This window comes from Lynx rufus, unplaced genomic scaffold (genome assembly GCF_022079265.1).
Source record: "Lynx rufus isolate CCGP_SWC_20201006 ecotype Redwood Valley unplaced genomic scaffold, mLynRuf1.p SCAF_11, whole genome shotgun sequence".
Taxonomy (NCBI): Eukaryota; Metazoa; Chordata; class Mammalia; order Carnivora; family Felidae; genus Lynx; species Lynx rufus.
This window is the reverse complement of record NW_025814825.1, coordinates 66,444,389-66,467,688: the sequence shown is the minus strand read 5'-3', so window position 1 is coordinate 66,467,688 and position 23,300 is coordinate 66,444,389. Positions and strand designations below refer to the sequence as shown.

The following is a 23,300-nucleotide window of genomic DNA, read 5'->3' as shown; positions in this document are numbered from 1 at the left end:
GGTGTTTTTACTGGCATTACATTGCATTTATCAATTAACTGTCATCTTTCAAATGTTAAGTCATCCTAACCTAGAATAGAAGATGCCTTTTCATTTGTTCATATCTACTTTTGTGTCTTTCAAGAATGTTTTGAGTTTTCCTTGTATAGGCTCTGTACAATTCTTATTAAACTTACTCCAAAACGTTTGACCCTCTTTGTTGTAATTACTTAGAATGGACTTTTCCCTAATACTTTATTATATTTGAAGGCAGTTTTTGTAGGTTAACTTTGTATCCTAATATTCAAGGGATGGTTTTATTGCTTGGGTTAGTTTTATCATTGGTTCTCTGGGGGGTTCCAGATATACATTATGCTATCGTCTGCAAATACAGATCGTTTTACTTCCTTACCCATTCTTATGCCTCTGCTTGATGTGTCTTTTGTAACTGTACAGGGTAACATAATCCCTCTAGGGTAGGGCACTGGTGAGCACAAATGGAGATCGGGCATCCTTGCCTCCGTTTTAGTGGAAATGCCACCAGCCTTTTCCGATTAAGTAAGATACTGGCGTTAGGAATAGTGTATGTATATTTATCATGTGAAGAATATAACTCTCAGGTCATGATCTCACGGTTTGTGAGTTCGAGCCCCGCGTTGGGCTCTGTGCTGACAGCTCGGAGCCTGGAGCCTGCTTTAGATTCTGTCTCTCTCTCTCTCTCTCCCCCTCTCACAAATAAGTGATTAAAAAACATATATATATATATATATATATATATATATATATATATATATATAACTCAATTTCTATTTTCTGTGATTTTTATAGATGGGTTTTAAATTTTGGCAAAGGGTTTTTTTTAGCATCTCTATAGATAACCATATGTTTTTTTCCTTAGGTTGATTAGTACAGTGAATGCTACTGGATTTCTTAATATTGAACCCAACTTTCATTTCTGGAAAAAAATCCTACTTGGTCACGATATGTGGTCTGGTGTTAGATTCTGTTTGTTAATGTTTTATTTAATATTTCTGCATTGATATTCCTGAGGGGTACTGGCCTGTGATTGTCTGTCTTTATTGCTCTTTACCTGGTGTGTCAGTGTGACACTTGCTTCATTAAAGAACTTGGGAGCTTTTTCCGACCTTGTCAGTGCTCTGGGCAGTTTACATGGAGCGTTGGAACCGTCCGGCGATGAAGGTCTGCTCGAATCCCTGAAGCTGTCTGTCCGCTGCTTCTTGTGGGGTGCCTGCCTGCCCAGGAAGCGGCTCTTTTTCTTCCCTGCAGTCAGCCGCGTTCCGGCTGCAGTGGGGCCAGCCTTGGTCATCCGAGTGTCCTTAGGAACTTGTCCTTCTCAGCTACGTTTTCACATGTTTGCACAGACGTCTGTCTGCACAGACGTCTGTCTGCAAAGCCGTCTCTTGGGATTTTTAAAATTTCTTGTTTCCTCGTCACTTTCCCTGTGTCATTTCTTATTCTCTGTATTTGTGCTTTCTCCCCTTTTTTCTTGAGCAACTTAGCTGGTGGATTGTCTGTTTTGTCACTTACCACCCCCCCGCCACACACACACACACACACACACACACACACACAAACAAGACTCAGAGTTATTGTTTAGCTCTAGTGTTTTAATGGAAAACTCCACCTCAGTAATCAGTTTTTCCCTCCATTGTTTCTCTCCATGCATTTTCTTTTGGGTTACTCTGTTGTTATTTTTATAGTTTTTATGAGCTGAGATTTGTTGGTTTATTAATTTTGTTTTTTCACTTTTATTGATAAAAATATTCATATAATGAATTTTTCTTGGACTACTGCTTTAAATGCATTCCCTAGGCTCAGATACGTAGTGTTTTCTGTGTAATTACTTTTTCAAAATTCTATTCTTTTAGTTTCACTTAAGAGTCAGTAATAGGACTTTTTTTTTTTAACTTTTTTTTTTTTTATAATTTTTTTTTTCAACGTTTATTTATTTTTGGGACAGAGAGAGACAGAGCATGAACGGGGGAGGGGCAGAGAGAGAGGGAGACACAGAATCGGAAACAGGCTCCAGGCTCCGAGCCATCAGCCCAGAGCCTGACGCGGGGCTCGAACTCACGGACCGCGAGATCGTGACCTGGCTGAAGTCGGACGCTTAACCGACTGCGCCACCCAGGCGCCCCATAACTTTTTTTTTTTTTAATTTATTTTTGAGACAGGGAGAGACAGAGCATGAACAGGGGAGGGGCAGAGAGAGAGGGAGACACAGAATCTGAAACAGGCTCCAGGCTCTGAGCTGTCAGCACAGAGCCCGACGCGGGGCTCGAACTCACGGACCGTGAGATCATGACCTGAGCCGAAGTCGGCCGCTTAACCGACTGAGCCACCCAGGCGCCCCAGTAATAGGATTTTTAAATATCCAAGTGGAAGTGCCTTTCTGTTTTGTTGTTGTTGTTAATGATGTATACTTACATTGCATTGTGATCAGAAGGTATTGTCTGCAGTGTTTCTACATTATGGAAATTGTTGATGTTTTCTTTGTGACCTAAATACACCATCACTTGTGGTGAACGTGCTATAGTTTTTTGAGAAGATGTACATTCTCGGTTATCAGGGTGTGCGGTTCACTGCGTATGCACAAGATCTGCCTTGGTTGATGGTGTTGCTGAGATCTGTCTCCTTACTTACTCTTGTGCACTTGCTCTGTCTTGTACGGAGATGGTGTACTGAATCTCCCACTATGAGTACATTCCTACCTGCGTCTCCTTGCATATCCTGTTGTGTCTGCTTCGTAGAAGTGGTGGTTGTATTATTTGGTGCACAGATTTCATGAGCATTGTGTCTTTGTTGCAGACTGTGGCGTTGAACATTAAGTGCATCCTCTTGTGTTTAATGCTTTGGGACTTGAATCCTACTCGGTCTCCTTCTTTCTTTTTGTTTTATTTACCTTTGTCCATCTTTTTAATTTTTTGGCTTTTCTTTTTTTTTTTTTTAATTTTTTTTTTTCAACGTTTATTTATTTTTGGGACAGAGAGAGACAGAGCATGAACGGGGGAGGGGCAGAGAGAGAGGGAGACACAGAATCGGAAACAGGCTCCAGGCTCTGAGCCATCAGCCCAGAGCCCGACGTGGGGCTCGAACTCCCGGACCGCGAGATCGTGACCTGGCTGAAGTCGGACGCTTAACCGACTGCGCCACCCAGGCGCCCCATTTTTTGGCTTTTCTGAATGACTTTATTTTAGGTGTGTGTCTTGTACGCAGCATGCAGGTGGGGCTTGTTCTGTGAGCCCAGTTAAAAACTGTTTTCTTTTAATAGGGGGGTATTTGAACCTATTTTTACGTCCTTAGTAGCCTGTGTGATTAAACTCTTTATCGTCTCACTTTCCTGTTTCTTTCTCGTATTCTTTAATACACCTGTTGCTTACACAGCACTGACCTGTCCATTAATCAGAGTGTTTGCCCTTTACCTCTTCCTTCACCTCACATTTTTCAGTTGAATTATTTCTGCTTTGTCACTATGTAATTTTTGTACATCTGCCTTTCAGCTTAACTACACCTTTATTTTGGTCTAAAATACGCACTTACGTATTTTTGAATGTGCCTCATAAATCCTTTGCTGGAGCCCCCAGTCATCACTAGATCAGATAAAGCTGACCTTCAGAAGGGCCGATTGGGGGTACTGTCGTCCAGGTCCCTGGTAAGGCCCGTGCCAGTCAGCTTCCTTTGAGTCTTCATTAATCTGGGCCCGTGGGCCTCGAGGACTTTGTCCTTACCTTTGAGACCCCATAGCTTCATTAGGACACGTCTCAGAGTTGATTATCCTGGGTCATTTTTCCCAGGTACCCTGTGAGAACTTTCGTTTGAAGATTCAGGCCTTTTTCTATGCTGAAAATGTTCTTACATGTTAAATCCTGGCTTTGCGGTTCTGTTTTGTTTTCCTCTTTCGGGAAGCCCGACTCACGGGTGCCACTGCTTCGTGTTCTCTCCCTGCCACGTCTGTCCTCCTCGTGTCCTGTCTTTCCTCGGTGCCTTTGTTACTTTCCATTTGGAGTTATTCTCCTTGGATGCTCTGTAGTTTATTCCTCATTTCTTTCTTTGTTTTTAATTTTTTTTTTTTTAAAATTTTTTTTTTCAACGTTTATTTATTTTTGGGACAGAGAGAGACAGAGCATGAACGGGGGAGGGGCAGAGAGAGAGGGAGACACAGAATCGGAAACAGGCTCCAGGCTCCGAGCCATCAGCCCAGAGCCTGACGCGGGGCTCGAACTCCCGGACCGCGAGATCGTGACCTGGCTGAAGTCGGACGCTTAACCGACTGCGCCACCCAGGCGCCCCTGTTTTTAATTTTTTGATATTTGTTTTGAGAGTGAGAGAAAGAGAAAGAGAGCAGGGGTGGGGCAGAGAGAGAGGGAGAGACAGAATCCCAAGTAGGGTCCATGCTTCAGCGCAGAGCCTCACATGGGGCTCGGTCCCACGAACCGTGAGGTCATGATTTGAGCTGAGATCGGGAGTTGGACGCTTAAACCTACTGAGCCACCCAGGCGCCCCCATTCCTCATTTCTGAGATAATTTTGTTTTCCTTCCATTATCTGATGCATCTGCTCATGTCACTTTCTCCCTGTTTTGGTCCTTTTCTGTTTTTAATTTTATATTTCTGATTCAGGGTAGTCTTTCCTGTCCTCAAATGTTTGAATAACGTTTGTGATTTTAGGGTGTAAATTCCAATTTTCTTTTGACTCATGGTGGTTTTCAGGAGTAACTCTTTACGGTATTGAGTGTTTTTAAAAGATTTCTAGTCTGACGGCAGCCTCTGCGGTTAATTTGGCCCAAGTGCAGGTGCCATGGCCGCTGTTGGCTGGCTGGTTGGTTTTGTTGAGGATGGGCAGGTTGAATCTCATATTTCCTTTTTGCTCATAAGACCCTACACTCTCCCTCTTTCTTTTTAGCTTTACACTCAGTTGCCAAAGGGTGGTTCTCCCTGCCTTTTTCCTGTTTTCTTCCCCAGAAGCTCGGAGTTTTGCCGATGCCCCTGTAAATGGTGTCTGTCCCCTTCTGCCACATGTGTGCACCTTCAGCCCCTTCCCTGACCCAGGCTCTCTGCTCAGGCACTTTGTAGCTCTTTGGTGTTTGTACTGGACTTTCTCACCCCTTTGCTGGTGCCGTTCTGTGTCCTATGCTTCTTCCTTGTGCCCCTGCTCACCAGAGCTCACGTCGGCAGGTGCATGTGTGAGCTGGGAGCACGAGGCGCCCCGCACTGGCACCTGCTGGCTTTTCTGTCTCTCACCCTGTTTTCCGTCGTTCACGTTCTCTGTCTTCACATTGTCCCACAGTGTGGTCTTGTGTAGACTCGTAGCTTGGTTAGGGGAGCCGTAGGGAAGTCATGGCTCGTAGCCAGCCTTGTCTTTGGCCACCTGGAGGTCGAGCACTTACCCCGAGAAAGTCTTCTCAGTGGGTTAAGGGACTTGGAGTTCAACATTTTCCAGTTTAATCTCCAATTTCCATTTAGCCTGTAAGGCATGTTAGAGGTCAGTAAAACTAGCACTCTAAATCCATGATAGAAGGTTTCTATCCTGAGTAAATCCACTGAGTAAAAAAATAAAGTCAAATTAGAAAGTACAGACAGGTATTAGCACAGACGATACAAACGTGGTACGAACCTTGGTGATGGTTTGCCAGAGGCCAGGCGGCCGAGGGGGCCGCAGCGTGAGCGCGGGGCCGCTGAGTGGGGGGGAGCTGGTCCAGCAGCGGGGCCGGATGCCGGCCCCGGGCCGAGGTCGGGCTTCACCGCCACACGCAGGGGTCCTGTCGCTTGTCAGCTGGGCATCGCTGAAAACAGGGCGGCCCTTCAGAAGGCTCGGTCCCAGGATCTTGAGAGTGAATGCGTTTTTCCTTTAGTGTCGGAGGATTGCTTTCGCGGTTGGCCTTCTTCAGTTCCTGGGGAAGCAGAAGCCAAGTGCTGACTTTCCCAAAGCTCATCAGTTACAGAGCGTGTGTGCAACTTGAAAATAAGCACAATTAATTTGCTCCTCAGTGTCAGCAAGACCATAAAGAATTACTCACCTGTGAATTATTCATCTCGTAGGAAGAAAGTTTGTGACTCGAAACCAGGCAAAATGTGTGGAAGCACGTAACTAGTTTCTGGAACAAAATTGATAGGTTTTGTATATTTTCAATATCAGTAAACCAGTCACAATAGTTTATTATAAGAGTTTCGCCCAAAATTGTTGCAGATGGCTACTTTAAATCTATAAAGCTAAGTAAACACCAAACAGCGCTACAAGTAATGAGGTTAAATGTAACTGATGGAATGGGTTCCTGAAAGACGACGTTTAAAGTCACCCCCCGAACGCCCTGTAAACTTGCCGGGCTCCGCAGGGGTCTGTGTTTGCAGCTGACATTTTCCGAAAGCAAATCCAGTTAGCGTCGTGTGCTCTAGGAGGCTCTCTGAAGTGACATTTGGTGTATTTCAGAAGCGGGTGTGCAGGAGACTCGAGGCGGCTGGGCAGGAGCGAGGCTGCCCCCCGGTGAAGGTGAGCGCCCCCATGTCCTGGAGCGGCGAGGGGCTCCCTGACAGCGGCCAGCGGTGGCCACGCGCGGGGGTAGGTTCCATTCCCACCAATCCAGCTGTGACCCATTTAAATATTTTAATAAAAAGTGTAAATAATCACTGTTCTGATACATCTGCGGCTGTGATTTGTTAAATAGATTCCTCACAACGGTGGAAGGAACTCGGCCCAGCCTTGCCCGAGATGTATTGCGGGGGAATCTGTAAGTGCATTAACCTTCTCTCTGTGACATAAAAGACAGACTTGTTCTTAAATATTAGATCCATAAAACAAAGTTAATAAAAACGGCAATTACATTTCTAAGGAATGAGGGATGTAAATAAAAAGGTGCAGATTGATTTAAGCTTTTCTTGGCATTCTGCTGGGGTGCAAACTGATTTGTTTCCAGCTTCAGCTTGGAAACAGAAATGAAAATACACTTAAAATTTTTTCTTAACACAGAGTTCAGGGAAGGGAACAGGCCACTGGATACATTTAATAGAGATCATTTGAGGACGTCTTGGAGGAAAGCCCTGACCTCATTTAATTATCCGAATAGGGATGGACATTGTTTTCTCTTTTCCCTGCTTAAGCTTTCTTTCGTGTTTCCGTAAACTTTACAGAAACCACAGATTTCAGAGGGAGAAATGCAGTATTCCCACCATTAAATCAAAGTAAAGGAGGCCTAACATAGCCAGAGTCACATTCCCCATCTCCTGTATCGGGCAGGATATCGTAAGGTTGGACACTAGCATCATACCTTTGTTATTCATTTTAGACTTACTCTAAGAACAAGTTAATATGTCTTTTGATAACTTCTGTAATTCTTGGGGTTTTTTTAATTTTAAGTTTAGAATCGTAATATCACAATAAAATGGAATTACATTTAATTGACACATAGAAACCAGGAGAGAGAGAAAGAGAGAGAGAGAGAGAGAGAGAGAGAGAGTGTGTGTGTGTGTGTGTGTGTGTGTGTATATCTGTGTGTATGTGAGTATTTCTTAGATTTCCCCCTACAGATTTTTAGAGAAATGTATTGCTCTGTTTCTGATAAGCAAAAGATTGAGTCAATAAATTATAAGATTTTCAGTGGATATATTGCAGGCTACTGTATTTTACAGTGAGAAGCAATGGTTTTGTTTTTAGTGAAGACCTAAGTGTCGGCTATCGCCCGTGTGAACCTCTGGTCACCTGAAGTCATTGGAGAAATAGAAACCAAGCTTAGTGTTTGACTTGCTTTGTAAAGGTGTGCTTTTCGATTTTTTTTTTTAATGTTTATTTTTGAGAGAAAGAGAGAAAGCATGAGCAGGGGAGGGGCAGAGAGAGAGAGGGAGACACAGAATCCTAAGCAGGCTCTAGGCTCTGAGCTGTCAGCATAGAGCCCACTGGGGCGGGGGGGGGGGGGGGCTCGAACTCACGACTGTGAGTTCGTGACCTGAGCTGAAGTTGGACGCTCAACCGCCTGAGCCATCCAGGCGCCCTGCTTTTCGACTTTTTGTGGTCTTTTCGTCAGGAGAATTCCTGCGCGTTGTGCTTCATTCCCCGGTGTAGTCCTTGAACAAGGGCGGAGGCAGAGATCCAGCGGTCGGAACTTACTGTACTTTAGGTTGGTTCGTACAACAGCTGCACCTGCGCTGGATACAAATACGTGATGTTTACCTGGAGAGACACATTGTGAGTAAATTGTGTCAGTGCTGGTGACTAGATGGTGACCTTCCTTGTCCTCGTCCCATTTCCATGGAATGTATCTCTCAAATCCCCCCATCTGTTGGGCAAATACTTGGAACGTAGTGTGGATTCTTACTGCTCTAAGAGGTTGTGTTCTGGCATGAATGGCTTAAAGAAAAAAAATTTGGCTCAAACAGCTGATTGGATCATTTTAGCTAATATTCTGTTTGAACAACAGTATCTATTTGATTAGGATTTTTCCTTCCTTTGTAACTCCCCAGGCTTGCCTCTGTTACGTTTCATAGGAAATGAATCTGTGAGCAGAGAACCTATATTGATATGTAAATACATCATTTTTTCGTTAGTGCTCGATATTCTTTTCATCTAAATTTCAGAAACCGACTTTAAAAAATCAGTTTCCCTTTATCAGTAGTCATTCTCAATAAAACTTTACCCAGGCTTGGGTGATTTAATATTTACACCCACTGTTTCTAAAAGTCTTATGTAAATAAAGATTGAAATGTGAATTTGAAAAGTCACACCTCTTGATATTTGAACAGACTATAGCTGCGTATATCTTCTTTTTCTAATAATACGGCTAGTTTCTCTCCTAAGCTTTTAAAATAATAAGACGCTATTTTTGTATTCTGGAACATCAAAAGGTTCAGTGTTAAATAAAAAGCAAATAGTATTTTTAGAAATGTGAGATCCCAGGGAGCAGTGCTTACCAGGAAATCACCAACAGACAGCAAGTCCGACTTGCAGAAGACTTCATTAGACACACGGCTCCATCCACAGACGTGTGCCCGTGCACACAAGTGTGCCCCTTCTGTACCACTGTTCCCGTAGTGGAGCCAGGGTGATGACCTTGGGTCACAGAGAAGCACAGGGTGCACCGGGGAGTCTGTGGGGCCCTAAAGGGAAACTCCCCTTCTTTGGTGCTCCCCGTCTCCCCCCATAACCTCCTTTGTGCCTCGTTTTCTGGTGTGGTTCTGACTTGGCGGGACCTCACCCGATCGGCCGGTCCTGCCCTGCGTCCTCAGGCAGCTGTCGAGGCTCGGAGCCTGAGTTTCTGCTGTCATTCTACTCCTGAGCTCTTGGTTTTTAGCACGAATCATTTCTCATGAATGCAGGGTCTTGGCTTCTCGCGTATGCGGGGACTTCTCGGTTGCCCTTCTCCATCCGCCTTGTCGCCCAGGCTGGCGCGTGGTCTCCTCCCTGTGCGGTCTGTTCTGGCTCCCCTTGCAGCGACCGCCATTTGGGCCTTGCCGCGGGGTCTCTGCTGTCGTGCGTGCTGTTCCTTGGAGGCACCTTCTCTTAGCCCTGCTTCGTCCTGCTCGGGTGACCGACGGCTGCAATGGAAGTGGCCCCTGTCCTTGTGGTGGGACGTGGCGTTCCGTCCTTTGGGGAGTCCACCCTTCCCCAGGCCGGGGTGCCCCCTCTCTGCAGCCCCGTCCAGGGCTGCGAACCTGGAGGCAGTGCCAGTGGCCACCGTCGCTGATGACCTCTCCTTCGTGGGCGGTTCCAGGACTGGGCCACAGCCTGGCCACGACGCCTCCTTTCTCGGGTCAGCTTAGCCCGCTGGGTGCAGGGCCCACGGTGGCCGAGTGGACCGTGGAAACCGTGCCATCCTTTGCAAATTCTAATCCGTTCGATGAAACCCAATAGGGCCGTGAAAGGTCTGTAGGGCAGTCGAATGAAGGTACGTGGTGTGGGGGTGGGGGCACCGTAAGGCAGGAAATTGTAGGAAAAGCAGATCTCCCCTGTTCGTTGAGGTGCTGTGTCCTGGCACCAGTTTTCCAAGTGGCATCTGGTCCCCGTCACCCTAGCTCCCCAGCGCATGAGCCCTGCAGGGGCAGGGCCACCTTCAGATTGTATTGGGTCTGCATGATGGCCGCCTGCCCGGTTTTTCTCAGCTCTGTGCCCCACCTTTGCTCTGCTCTGTGTTGTGGAGACTGTGCTTCCAGACTCCTTGGCTTCTGGTTTCTGACCCTGGACCCTGGAGTGTGAGGGAGGGTGGGGTGGAAGCCAGGGCACCCCTCTCCCCCCACCTCACCCCCAAGGCAGCCTCTCAGCCCCTCCCTCCAAGATGCCAGCTCCTGCAGAGTTAGCCCGCTTGCCCCCCGCTCCTGCCAGGTGGCACGGGCGTCTGGGCTCTGTGGTCATTTTGCTTCCGCTTGTGTTCCGTGCCGGGGCCTGCGGCTGTCTGCGTGGGGGCGTGGGCTTGCCTTGACCTCCCCTGCAGGGCCTCTCTGCTCTTCCGTGAGCGGTTGAAGCCATATTAAATTCCCTGCATGAAATACCTGCATTCGTTTCTGAACTGTATCCTACCTAATTGCCTGAAGAGTAAACCAGTCCTCTTGGACAAAAAAAAAAAAAAGGATCGCAGTTTTAAACACGGGCCTCTGGGTCTCTGTTCCCCATCCTCAGGCCTCAGGGTGTGGTTCAGCAAGCGTGGTGTTTCGCAGCACGGGCAGAGCCTGCCCCAGCCCGGAGCTGCCTGGGCGACGTGGTGAGCCCGGGCATTAAATCGAAAGAGTCAGGCCCTTTAATATTGCTCATCACTGGTGGTGTTTGTTCTGTTATCTGGGGTGAGCTGGGTTTTATTACCTAAACTGGTGCTGAATTGCCACATAAAAGCTGATGTGCAAACCACGATGTTTTGGTTTTATGGATCCCCCCCCCCCAACACACACACCCCAACAAGTTGATTTTAGATAACAGCCTGTTCATTAGTGATGAGGGCAGGTACTAAGGGAAGTAGACCTAATAAGCCTCTGTGCTGTTCCCACGCTGACACTGAAGTCCCTTGACTGACAGTGCAGGGGAGGGGCGGGAGAAGGAGAGGCGGGCGGGGCGTGGGGTGTGTGGTCCAGCCTGTTGTCCAGCCTCCTGGCTGCAGCAGCCCAAGTATGGTTACTCTGATTCTGAATGGATATTCTTGTTTTCTTTGTACTTTTTATCTCCAAATGCGTGACCTTTAAAATATTTGTTTTGTGTTATTTACCCACCTGTCTGATTGGTAAGTGCTTCCTACATCTGTGGCATCTCTAAATACTGGGCTGAGACAGGAACCAACCCAGGGCCCAGGGTGCAGAGAGCCTGCCTTTCTCCTGGCCTGCGTCGCAGCAGGAGGATGGCTGTGGCCAAGCTTAGCGGTCCAGGCGTCTAGCGGGGACGAGGCCGGGATGAAAACGTGGTGTTCTGACGAGGCCGAAGGAAGATCGATGAGCAGCTGTTTGCTTTTTGTGCCCCATTTCAGCACTAGCTGCTTCTGGTCAGTCCTTCATTCTTATGTCCTGAGAGAGGAAAACACAATCAGGTGGGTTCAAGGGAAATTTCATCGATTATCCCGTGAGAATCAAATCATGCTTGTGCATTTCCCCAGCTTGGCCAAGGATGCCAGAGTTTGTTGAACCTCGTGCATTCGTGCTTGAGGAGAACGGGGTCCACCATGGTGGGCGGGCAGGCGGGCTCCAGCGGTCACCGCAGCCCGCCCCTCCGCCCGCTCCTCTCGGCTGGTCTCTGTGTGTGTTTACAGCCTGCGTGCCAGCCTCACCAGCCCCCCAACCCCGCACATGGCCACAGAGATCAGCTCTCACCTGCTGAGAGGTGCTGCAGTGAGTGAGTGAGTGAGAGAGAGAGAGGTGTCCTTGTGGACCTCACTCCCAGATGCCAGGAGAGCGTGTGGGCTCAGACACAGCACTGAATTATTCAAACTGGATGAACACGCTGGCTGAGAAGAGAGTTTGGCTGTGTCAGTACAGCCAAGTGTGAATCCCAGAACAGATGAGTTTGGATAGACTTCTTACCAAATCTTCAGATTTAGCTTCTGACAGTAAATGTTTTCTCTAGAGTACAGCAACCAGGAAAATTGTTTTGTTTTTTTTAACTATGTTATTGAGATCAGAGCCTTCAGATAACTAGAAAAACCAAACAAACATTTCTTTCTTGCAAATAAAGTAAGTTAAACTGTGAGGAGATGGTGAATGGATTGAAAACACTTTAAGAGGGGCGCCTGGGTGGCGCAGTCGGTTAAGCGTCCGACTTCAGCCAGGTCACGATCTCGCGGTCCGTGAGTTCGAGCCCCGCGTCGGGCTCTGGGCTGATGGCTCGGAGCCTGGAGCCTGTTTCCGATTCTGTGTCTCCCTCTCTCTCTGCCCCTCCCCCGTTCATGCTGTGTGTCTCTCTCTGTCCCAAAAAATAAATAAATAAACGTTGAAAACACTTTAAGAAAGATGTAATTTAGACTTGCTAGGGGCATGTCAGGTGCGCTGATGCAAATGTATCCACCTTCTGGTACAGATAAAAGCATGAAATGCATAGTTAATGTGTAATAAGTGAAGAGAGAGAAAACAAAAGCAGAACAATAGATACAGACACATCCCTGGTGGCAGTTACTAAGTCCCCACCTTTGTTGAGTTTGGTCCTAGAGTAGGCCGGGGGGACCAGGGGGTGGAGAGGCTGGGGGACTAGAATTCTGATGTCCAGAGGCAGATAGATGTGACTTTGGCCAGTGAAGGTGTGGGAGCTGGAACCTGGACCCTTGCCTAAAGTTCCGAGCCTGGAAGATCTACTTGTCCCTTAAGGGGAGTAGAAATTAAAACACCAGGCCATACACAGGTGTCTGGGCCCCAGGCGGGTTCTCTTTCTCAGTGGTACAAGAACCAAAAGCAAAGCATGAACATAGAAATAGATACAGACTCTCGAAGTCCATTAAGGCCCTGGATAGTGGCAAATGCAGAATCGTCCTGCGGGCACACCTCCACCATCCGGAGCACACAGGCTGCAGAGGTCAGTCTGCACTGAGGATGCCTGAACAATTGTCAGAACAACACAAATGACACCCCTAGATCTATGGCTGGGGTGAGGGGGGCGTTGGGGACACATCAGGAATTATAACGAGAATACAAACCCCCAAGACTCTGAAATAGAAAAGAACTTGAAATTTGCCGTAAGACTGATTGTTTTAAATTTAAAAATGATTAAAGAGGAAATAGAGCCATAATCAAAGATGAGTATAGTGTGAAACGAGAATTGGAAGGTTGAAAAAACTAACCTAAAAGTGAGTGACATGGCCACTGAAGTTAGATGTAGTTAAAGACAGAATCCGTGAACTAGCTTTGTCTGGAGAGGTCATCCAAAGCACCTCACGAGCTTATAAAGAGACAGAAAGTATAGAAGGTGTGATGCAGAGTCTGAGGAAAGAATGGAAACCCCATCAGGAAATCCAGAAGGAAGGAGTTTAGGGAAGAGGAGGAGAAAATAATGAAATGACCCGACTTGAAAAGATTCATGGCTTTTGGAAAGATAGTAGCTGAGAATTTTCCAGAATTAAAGGAAAGACATGTGTAGCCAGACAGTCTTGAAGCAAAAGAACAAGGTGACGAAGGTCACCTGTCAGATGTCAAGATCCATTACAGAGTGATAAGGGTTAAGACGGTGCTGGCCCAGGGATAGAGAAATAGACCAGTGAGATAAAAGGGAGAGCGTTAAACTTGCATATACGGCAACTGCCAACAGTGTAGAGACTCAACGGCAAGTCAGGCGGGAAGGACAAGGTCTCTCAACTGTGCTAACATACGTGGCCATCTACATGAGGAAAGGTAAGAGCAGATCTCTGCCTCACAGAAATCAATCCTGGGAGGTGGGGGGAAGGTTAAAGACCCTAAATGTCCACACAGAATTGTACAATCTAACAAACTCACAGGGGAAGGATTGGTATATTTGTCTATGAACATAAGCTACGTCGCATGCCAAAATCCCTCCACACTGTTGAAGAAGATCCCATAAAGCAGGGAAGACATTTGTGACATACCAGAGAGTCGCAGATAAATGGACAAAGTGTATGAATTGGCAATTGAGAGAAGAGGAAACTCAATTAGCCAGTAAACATAAACAGATGTTAAGCCTTGCTAGTAATTAAGGGTATCAAATTTAAGCATCAAATTGGCAGATAATAACAACGATAATAGCAAACCTCAGAAGTGTGGAGAAGGGAATGGGACGTCCATTCCGCTAGTTCTCCTCCCCTGACTTCGGTCCTACCTCCTTACCCTTTCCCCTGGCTTAGATGGGAAGGTTTCCCAAACTTGATCCCTGTCGAGATGATTGGTAGGAGACTGATCAGGAAAGTTGTTCCGAGTCACTCATTAGAAGCCGACGACAGAAGTGAGGGCGGGGTGTGGGGTGAAAGGCTCTGCCCACCTCATTCGAGGCCGTGCACATTGACACAGTGAAAGGGAGAGCAGATCCCTGCTAGGGAGGGTGGTGGGCATTCCTTGTGACCCAGAAGATTCTTCCCTGGGAGGAATGCACACAAGGTAATTGTAGTTGCATTGTTTGCCGAGCAAACAGCCAGAAACCCGACTGTCCTGTGGGACAGTGGGTAGGTGAGTTTGGGTATATGAATTTGACAAAGTATCACAGTAAAGATGGATGAACTTAAGGAAACTACAGAAGGATGTGTATAGAATGATGCCATGTAGATACAATTTTAAACTTGTAAAACATTGATATTAACTGAAAGAAGACATTCCTGAGAATGAGAAACTTCAAGTTCAGGATGACGAGTTCGTTTCTCCTTAGGGAGTGAGGGCTCAGGACGTACAGGGTGTTCAAGTTGTGTCTGTCATGCCCTGTCTCCCAAGCCATGTGGTGCTTCGTGAGGGTGGGTCTGTTTGTGTCTATACCTTTCTTGTGTTCCTGAAATCATGGTGGGTAAGCCTTGCGCATGACCTGTCAGCGCATCTCTCATGGAGCTGCTTAGGAGGCAGGGAGGGGTCATGCTTTGGCCACAGACCTCTTGTTGGTGAAAACAGACACTGGGAGACTTTGGAATAGTGTCTTTGACGCGCTCAGGGGACAGGTCCTTTGTGGACATGTGGGCTGGCTGTACTAAGCACGAGGCTAGGATGGCCAACGCAGCAGGGATGGCAGAAGAGACCATGTAAACAGACCAGTAACAGTGAAACAAATTGGGAAAGTTCGCAAAAAGCTACCATCGCAGATGGCTTCTTAGGTTAAAAAAGTCCTACTTGAAGTAACAGAAGCATGAGTTAACAGTAGAAAACCTACTGCATTGATCAGAGGAGAGAAACCAACGATCATCCAAATCTAAATAAATGCAGGCTCCACATCCCACTGATGGGAAGAACTCAGCAAACCAGAACTAGAAGTGTTTGTCCTGGGAAGGTTTAGGGTTCGTCACACTGGGTGGAAGCATTTCCGTTGATGAAGAGGGAAACACAAGTTTGCTGCTGTCGCTAGCTCCCTGACTACCCAGGGAGGGGTAATGCTTCCATTTTGGACACCGTGAGATGGGAGAAAAGAAGCAATGGTGTAACAATCGGAAAGGAAAAGATAAGTTTTTATTTCAGATGATACAATTATCCACATAGGAGATCCAAGAGAAGTCACAGATAAAGTGCTAAAACTGATATTCATCGCACTTGTTGGATAGAAGATGAACACTCAAACAGGATAGATGAATGGATAGAGAAACTATAGACACACTCCATGGAATGTTACCCAGCCATAAAAAAGAATGAACTTCTGCCATTTGCAACAACATGGATAAACCTCGGGGGGTGTTACGCTGAGTGGGGTAAGTCGGAAAGAGACATACCGTGCAGTCCCACTACCGCGTCGGATCTTTTATTTAAAAACAAAAGCGGCTAATACATACTGAGAACAGGCTGGTGGATGCCCAGGGTAGGGAGTTGGAGAAATGGGTGAAAGGGATCAAAAGGTGAAATGGAAACAAAAATTTTAAAAGACAGCAACAGCAGCAGCAGCGGGTAAGTGGATTCTTTAAAGTCCTCAGACTCCTCACAAGGCAGCCTGCTTGAGATCGCAGCATCCCCTCGAGGTGCCAGATGCCCCTTCCCTAGAGCCCATGCCCGTGAGCTTGAGAGAAAACAATTTTATGATGATAGCCCGATTTTGGAGAGTCTGTCCTTGGTGCCTGCTTTTGAAGTCCACGAAAGCTGTGTGTACAGTTTTGTTTTTAGCTTTAAACTCAAGGCTTTTCCTAGAATGTACCTTCCTCCACATTCCCTATTTTTTTTAATGTTTATTTTATTATTATTATTTTTTAATTTTTTTTCAACGTTTTTATTTATTTTTGGGACAGAGAGAGACAGAGCATGAACGGGGGAGGGGCAGAGAGAGAGGGAGACACAGAATCGGAAACAGGCTCCAGGCTCCGAGCCATCAGCCCAGAGCCTGACGTGGGGCTCGAACTCACGGACCGCGAGATCGTGACCTGGCTGAAGTTGGACGCTTAACCGACTGCACCACCCAGGCGCCCCATTTATTTTATTATTTTTGAGAGCGAGAGAGACAGAGTGTGAGCGGAGGAGGGGCAGAGAGAGAGGGAGACACAGAATCAAAAGCAGCTCCAGGCTCCGAGCCGTCAGCACAGAGCCCGACGCGGGGCTCGAACTCCCGGACCGCGAGATCGGGACCTGAGCTGAAGTCGGACACCTAGCCACCCAAGCCACCCAGGCGCCCCCCTCCATATTCCCTATTTGTAAAATGCGGTCTGTCTCGAGCAGCAACGTTCCTCTGTGTTCCCCTCAGCCCCGTTCCCCACGGACGTGAGTACCGTGAGTCTCCTCGCTCTGGCAGGTGGAGCAGCCTCTGCCTGTGTGGTCTCCATCTTCTTCTCCCCAGCAGGAGCCCCTGACTCAGCCTCGGAAGGGGGAGGAGGTTGTGGGACGCCACCCCGACTTCAGTTCTGCCCACGTGTCCTTTCCCCCTGGTCTAAGTGCCCTGCTTCCCAAACTTGATCCTGTCACAGACAATCGGTGGGGGGGGGGGGGGGGGGATTATAAGCCGTTTGCTCATTACTGTTCTGAGTTGATCATTAGAAGCTCTTGCTGAGTACTGCTGAGTACTACTGAGTACTGCTGAGTGCTGAGCTCTGTTCCTATTGCCCACTCCCGCCCCCTGCAAGGGTCTTCACTGGGTAGGCCGGGGCGCGTTCCAGTGCCTGAGAGCTCTGGAAAAGCTGGAGCAGAGGCAGAACGTGATTTCAGGAATCAGGGCTTCTTTGCCTTCACGTGGGCCCCACTGTCCTCAACGACTCAGACTCATACTGGCACTTTAACTTCGTAAGGAGGTGGAAAGTTCAAATACAGCATTCCTGAATTTCTCAGCAGTTTGTGCTGGGACCTGGTGGGATGAGGGAGAGCTCACTCCTGGGCGTGCCCCTCCCTGCTGCTCAGTGCAGGCTCTGTCCTGCACGACACAGGGCCCGGGGCACACTGGAAGGGCACGTCCAGGTTCCACCCTCATCCCCTCCCACCTCACCATACCCCTCTCCAGCAAACAAGGGTGCTGTAGTGTGATAGTGCTGTGGTCTGTCCTCAGCAGAATGTACCTGCAGAAAAGGCAGACGCAGGCCCGGGAAATAGGCTCTGGGAGCAGAGCAGGGGTGGGAACATCCCGTTGGCCCCGTGGATTCCTTACCCCATGGAGAGGTACAGCCAGGATGGGCTGGGGGGGTTCCTCTGGAACATGAGGCCCAAGGTGGTGGGTACACTGTTAAGGGAGCTTGGATGGAGGGAGAGAGAGAGAAACTCTTAGCAGTAATAATTAGGAAACAAATCACACTCGTATTATTTCTTCTGGATGTGAGAAGCAGCAAGCCCTTGGATGACTAGAAGGACAGAACAAGAACTTCTTAAAGAATAAAATCTGTTCCACTCTGAGGAGACGGTGAAGTGCATTAAAAGGCAAGTTAGTGCTTTAAGAAACGATTTAGGCTTCCTAAAGTCTGGATTTGACTTACTGGCCAATATCCTTTAAATTCAACCTGAAGGATGCCCTTCAGTATTTCTTGTAGGGTAGGTCTAGCTGCAACAGACTTTCCCTGTTTATCCAGAGATATTTACATAGCCCATTCATTTCTGGAGGATAGTTTGGCTGGATATAGAATTCTTGATTGACAGTCTTTTAGCACTTTGAATACACACTGTCACTGCCTTCTGACTTCTGTATTTCTGATGAGAAGTCAGCTGTTAACTTTCTGGAGGGTCCCTCTCCCTCTCTGCCTTCAGGAGGATTTGAGTTTTGACAGTGTTATTCTGCTGTGTTCAAGTCTGGACATCTTTGGGTCTGAGGCCCTCCCAATATTAGAAACGAATAAAAGCTCTCTTCTAAAACATCTCTCTCTTGGTGGAAATACATTGGAGTTGTATTTTATCAAAAGTGGTATATTCCCCGTTTCTTATAAGATTACTTTTTAAGCCCAGTCAGGCCATAAGGTGTGGTCAGTCAGCATGAGACTCACAGGTAAGGCACAACACCCTCTTCCTGCCTGTCATGTTGGAGACTCAGCGCCCAGATCTCCCCTGTCAGCCACAGGGTGTTGCAGAGTCAGAGGACTAGGACCTTGCTTCTAGATTGGTGATAGGACAGGCTCCTTTTTGGGTGTACCTGTGGCTCTGTGCTCCAAGAGGGACATTGACCAAGTGGAACGAATTGAGGAGAGGGAATGGAACGAGGCAGGAACTCCGAGCATTGGCGAAAGGCTTAAAGGAGCAGTTTCTGTGTTTAAGATTCTGGACTCGGTTGGGCGCCTGGGTGGCTCAGTCGGGTTGGGCATCCGACTTCAGCTCAGGTCACGATCTCGCGGTCCGTGAGTTCGAGCCCCGCGTCGGGCTCTGGGCTGATGGCTCAGAGCCTGGAGTGTGCTTCCGATTCTGTGTCTCCCTCTCTCTCTGCCCCTCCCCCGTTCATGCTCTGTCTCTCTCTGTCTCAAAAATAAATAAACATTAAAAAAATTTTTAAGATTCTGGACTCGGCCTTCATATTGACGTGGCTCCGTCTGTCTCATTGTCCCGAGTCTTGTCCATTCTGCCTCCAACACATCTTCAGATAACCCCATCCAGTGGAAAGGGGGTGGCTGGGGACTGGAGGGAGAGCTCTCAGCAAAACATTTTTTTAAAAAAAATTTTGGTATTTGGGCTACATGGTGGTGGTGCTATTGGCAGCAGTAATGATGATATGATGATGATGATGATGATGATGATGATGATGAATTAAAGAGCCTGATCTAGTCCCCTCCCCCCGGCATGTCCCTCCCTCAAGAGAGGCCCCATCTTCCCTGGAGTCTTGCCTCCTGGCCCTGTCCACTGCACTCCCTCTCCCAGAGCATCTCAGAGTGAGCTTCCCAAGCTCTGTGTGACCCCATCTCTGCCACTTCCTGTGCCTGGGGCAGTGCTTCCTCGCCCAGGCTCCTGCTGCTGAGGGGCTCAGGACAAGAGCTTCCTGGCCAGAGAAGTTTGGGAAGTGCTATGTCCTTTCCCCACCTTTTGGAGAGTTGATGGGTAGTAGGTGATTAAAGAGCCCAAGAACCACAGTAAAGACTCTTGTTTAAATGTCCTTTTATAAAGGAATGCTTGTTACATATGCAGTGCAGAGGCTATTTTGGGAAACAGAGGCCTGTTGAATAAATTCAACACCTATAAATTTCACAATCTGGGCATAGCATGGCATTCCAGATAGATCCCCTGTCCCTGCCTGTGTGTGCTGTGAACCCTAGCTTCAGTCATCACAGATGACTTCCCTGGTTCTGGGACATTCTTTTTTTTTATTTTTAATTTTTTTTTTTTTAATGTTTAGTTTTGAGAGAGAGAGAGAGCGAGGGAGAGAGAGCGAGCACGAGCGGGGGAGGGGCAGAGAAAGAGGGAGATGCAGAATCCGAAGCAGGCTCCAGGCTCTGAGCTGTCAGCACAGAGCCTGACGAGGGCTTGAACTCATGGACTGCAAGATCATGATCTGAGCTGAAGTCAGATGCTTAACCAACTGTGCCACCCAGGCGGCACTCCTGGTTCTGGAACATTCTGATCTGTTCTCATTGCCAGTGAGCCCTCTCACCTTGTAAGATTGTGTTCTGCCTTCTTGGTCCACTAAAATACCTGTCCTGTGTAAAGCCTTTGCTGACTGCTCCTTGGGTAGAATCTGAGATCTCCAGAGCATCTTCTTCCAATCTGCTAGGATGATCCATCCTTGTGAAACATGCTCACAAGCCTGGGTGCCACTTCCCCTGCCATGTGCCAGTCCCAGGTCTTTCGTGTTGGGTCCCTGTGGCTCAGGGGAATACCTACCTTCGAGGAAATGGACACCATCGTGGACCAGACCACTTTGTCCCCTCCACTGCCTGGCCCAGCCCACCCTTCCTGGCCTCCACAAGCCCAGGGAGCCACTGGCATCGTGATGTGGTCTTGGAGAGCAGGGCTCCCCTGCCAGCTGCTGTCATTGGGCCACGGATCCACACTGCTCTCTGCTGGGATGGTGACCAACTGGGACGAAGGTTTCTAGACTCTGGACAAGACCTCTCACTTCACTGTGGCACCGTGTCGGGCCACCTGTCTGCCCCTAGCCATCTGGTCCTTCCCAGTTATTTCTGCGGGCAAAGGCGAGGAGGCCTCAGGTGGGATGGGCAGAAGCCCTGGACTGTTACCAACTGGGGTTACTTCCCCTGACAGGAACCACTACAGCTTCTCTGTGTTGGGTTCCTATTCAGTATTTAGTCAATGTCGTTTGAAAAAATTCTATTTCACGGGATGCCTGGTTGGCTCAGTCAGTTGAGCGTCCAACTCTTGACTTCGGCTCAGGTCATGATCTCACAGTATAGGAGCTCGAGCCCCACGTCGGGCTCTGTGCTGCTGACAGTGTGGAGCCTGCTGTGAATCCTCTGTCTCCCTCTCTTTCTGCCCCTCCCCTGCTCGCAGTCTATTGCTCTCTCTCAAATAAATAAACATAAAAAAATAATTCTATTTTATGAACATATAAGTTATATTTTCAGTCTCTTTGTTTTCCTTCATAGCATGTAGGAAAGAAGAAAAATGTTTATTTGAGAACATTCTATGCAACAGGCGCCGTAGGAAGTGCTCTAAATATGTTTTATTATATGTTCTGGATACTCTGTAAATGTAGATTCACCTCAGAAATAAAACATTCGTACAAGTGTGCGCCCTGTCGTTCTAAACGCAGTGCTTTGTGTCAGTGGACAGACAACCGCAGCAAATTACTTCCCACGGTGTACTTTTGTGTCATCGTAGGGACATCTTAGCCACACGGAGAACTATTAGAAGGTGCAAGCGAGAAGGCTCCGGTCTGGGTTCCAGCCATCCACGTGCCAGCGAGTGTCGTGTCCTGGACGGACGTGGGCGCCCACCTGTTCACGCTGCAGCCCGTTGTCCTCTCGCTCGGGTGACCCCTGTGTCCACCACGCCAGAGCCAGGAGGACCCCGTCCCCTCAGAGGAGCCTTCCGACCGTTGTTACCTGCCACAGCCTCCTTTCAGATGCATCGTTTGCATCATGTCAAAGTTAAAAAAAGATCCGATGTCAGATTCCCTATGGGGTTTGAGGGCCCAGTGGCTTATGGAGTTTCGTCCGGGCTCTTCCGTCAGGCTTTCCAGTTGTTTTGTGGGTGTGTCCAGGGCTGCTTATGCTCTTTTTTAACTAAAAGACTTATTTTTATATTTAAAATACTCTATAATCTTAACCTGGATTTTACTAAATGCTGGTATCCAATCTGTTCCATGTAATTCCCCAACCGAAGTTGTCAGGCACAGGGCTTCCTTTATATTAAAGTGAAATTTCTTATTTCTCTCGGGATTTCTATGCATCGTCGGGGGTGTGCAGACTGGCGTCTTTTTCCCTGGGTCTGAGGGCTTCCTGACACGTCCTCGTACTTAGTGGGCAAGGTCCTCTCGAAACTACTGGGTTATAGGACGACTCTGGCTCTTTGCCCTCCCAAAGCCCGAGCGGCACGGCGTCCCTGCACCCTCCGTTTTCATCGGTCACCCCCCGGCCGTGTTCTGTGCCGGTGCCCGCCCCAGCACTGACATTCAAAAGAGCCGGTCCGCAGTCCCGTGTGTGGTCGTGGAGGGACTTGGTGTTGCACAGAAGGGCAGAAGACTGGGCGTTGGGAGGAGACGAGGCCAGTACCCGTGGTGACGTGGCTTACCTAGAATCTCAGGCGCACCGCTGTGTCACGGGGAAGAGATTGGACTGTTCTGCCCCCAGCGGCTTGGAGGTCACCAGTCACTCAGCCCTGGGTCAGGGCACATACCTGGCCTGAGACGAGACCGCAGTCCTCACCAGACAGCCAGGGCTGAGAGCCGTGAGGCTGAGATTTGTGGCCTTAGAATACGTGCTTCTGAGGACCTTTCTCGCACTCCTCTCTTCAGAGTGAGACGCATCTGAGCTCCCAGGGAAACAGTGGGAGTTCTGGAGTTCTTTGGTTCACCTTTCTGGTGGGTGAGCTTGACCTTCCCCCAGACTCACGGGGACAGGAGGTGGCCACTTAGTTACTCGTTGTTTTGGTAATTACCCGTCGCCCACACATCACCCCAGCTCTTGACGTGAACCGAAAGCTTTTTCTGTGGACGCTAAGCCCCGGGCATCTTCCTGCCTGGTGGAAAGCAGCTCTGTTCAGAGCCAGACACACTGGGTGCAGGTTCCCCGTCCCCCATGGCGTCTGGCCTCATGAGCCAGTCAGCAGCGTCCTGGAGCCTCGTCCTCCCCGTCCCTCTGTGGGGGGTGGCGGGAACATGAAGCACGGGCGTGCACAGACGGCCGTGGTGACCTCACGGTGTCCTTCCTTGTGCCCCACTGCACAGCCCTCCAACCCCAGAGAGGCCCTCTCCTCTGGAAAAGCAGAAGGGCACGAGAGCTCAGAGTGGCAGTGCGAATGACAGAGGCCGGGGTGATGCCGACCCGCAGTTTTGTCACGAGTCCCTGTAGATCTGAGACGGCAGAGGGAGTGCTCACCGCAGAAAAGCCTGTCGGCAGGGCGCTTGGGAGGGGTGGTTTCAGTGCATCCTCCCCATTCACGTCCCAGAGTAGAATGCTGTGGGGTCCCAGGCTTCCAGAGCCATCTTGGTCCCCATCCCCGGACCCGCCCTAGCCCAGCCTCCCCCGACCGGCCACCGCACTCCAACCTGGCCTCTGGCCTCCCCCTCGGCTCTGAGCGGGCCCCTGCCCCTGCCCGGTCCCCTCGTTTGGGGCCCTGCAGCTTGTGAAGTATCCAAGTAAGGCTTTGCTTCTTATTGGCTGCTGCATGACTACAGAAGTAATGCGTGTTCATCGTACAAGGTGGGCAGCGAAGACAG

General features: G+C 48.6%; 1 protein-coding gene across 3 annotated transcripts in view; it reads left to right on the top strand.

Annotated features, from left to right (window-relative positions):
- The window catches only part of CUNH10orf143 (chromosome unknown C10orf143 homolog), a 47,884-nt gene extending 26,091 nt beyond the window's left edge, over positions 1–21,793 (top strand). The window contains exons 2-5 of one of the 3 annotated variants that reach the window (XR_006960966.1): positions 6,426–6,554; positions 6,661–6,723; positions 8,014–8,174; positions 21,242–21,793. Coding sequence is in view for 2 of the 3 variants with exons in the window: in XM_047073630.1 (XP_046929586.1) it covers positions 6,426–6,554; positions 6,661–6,723; positions 21,242–21,271 (222 nt within the window). In the remaining variant the exon portion in view is untranslated. The remainder of the gene's footprint in view (positions 1–6,425; positions 6,555–6,660; positions 6,724–8,013; positions 8,175–21,241) is intronic. The other 2 variants (XM_047073631.1, XM_047073630.1) reach the window with 2 other exon arrangements.
- Positions 21,794–23,300: the final 1,507 nt, after the last annotated feature.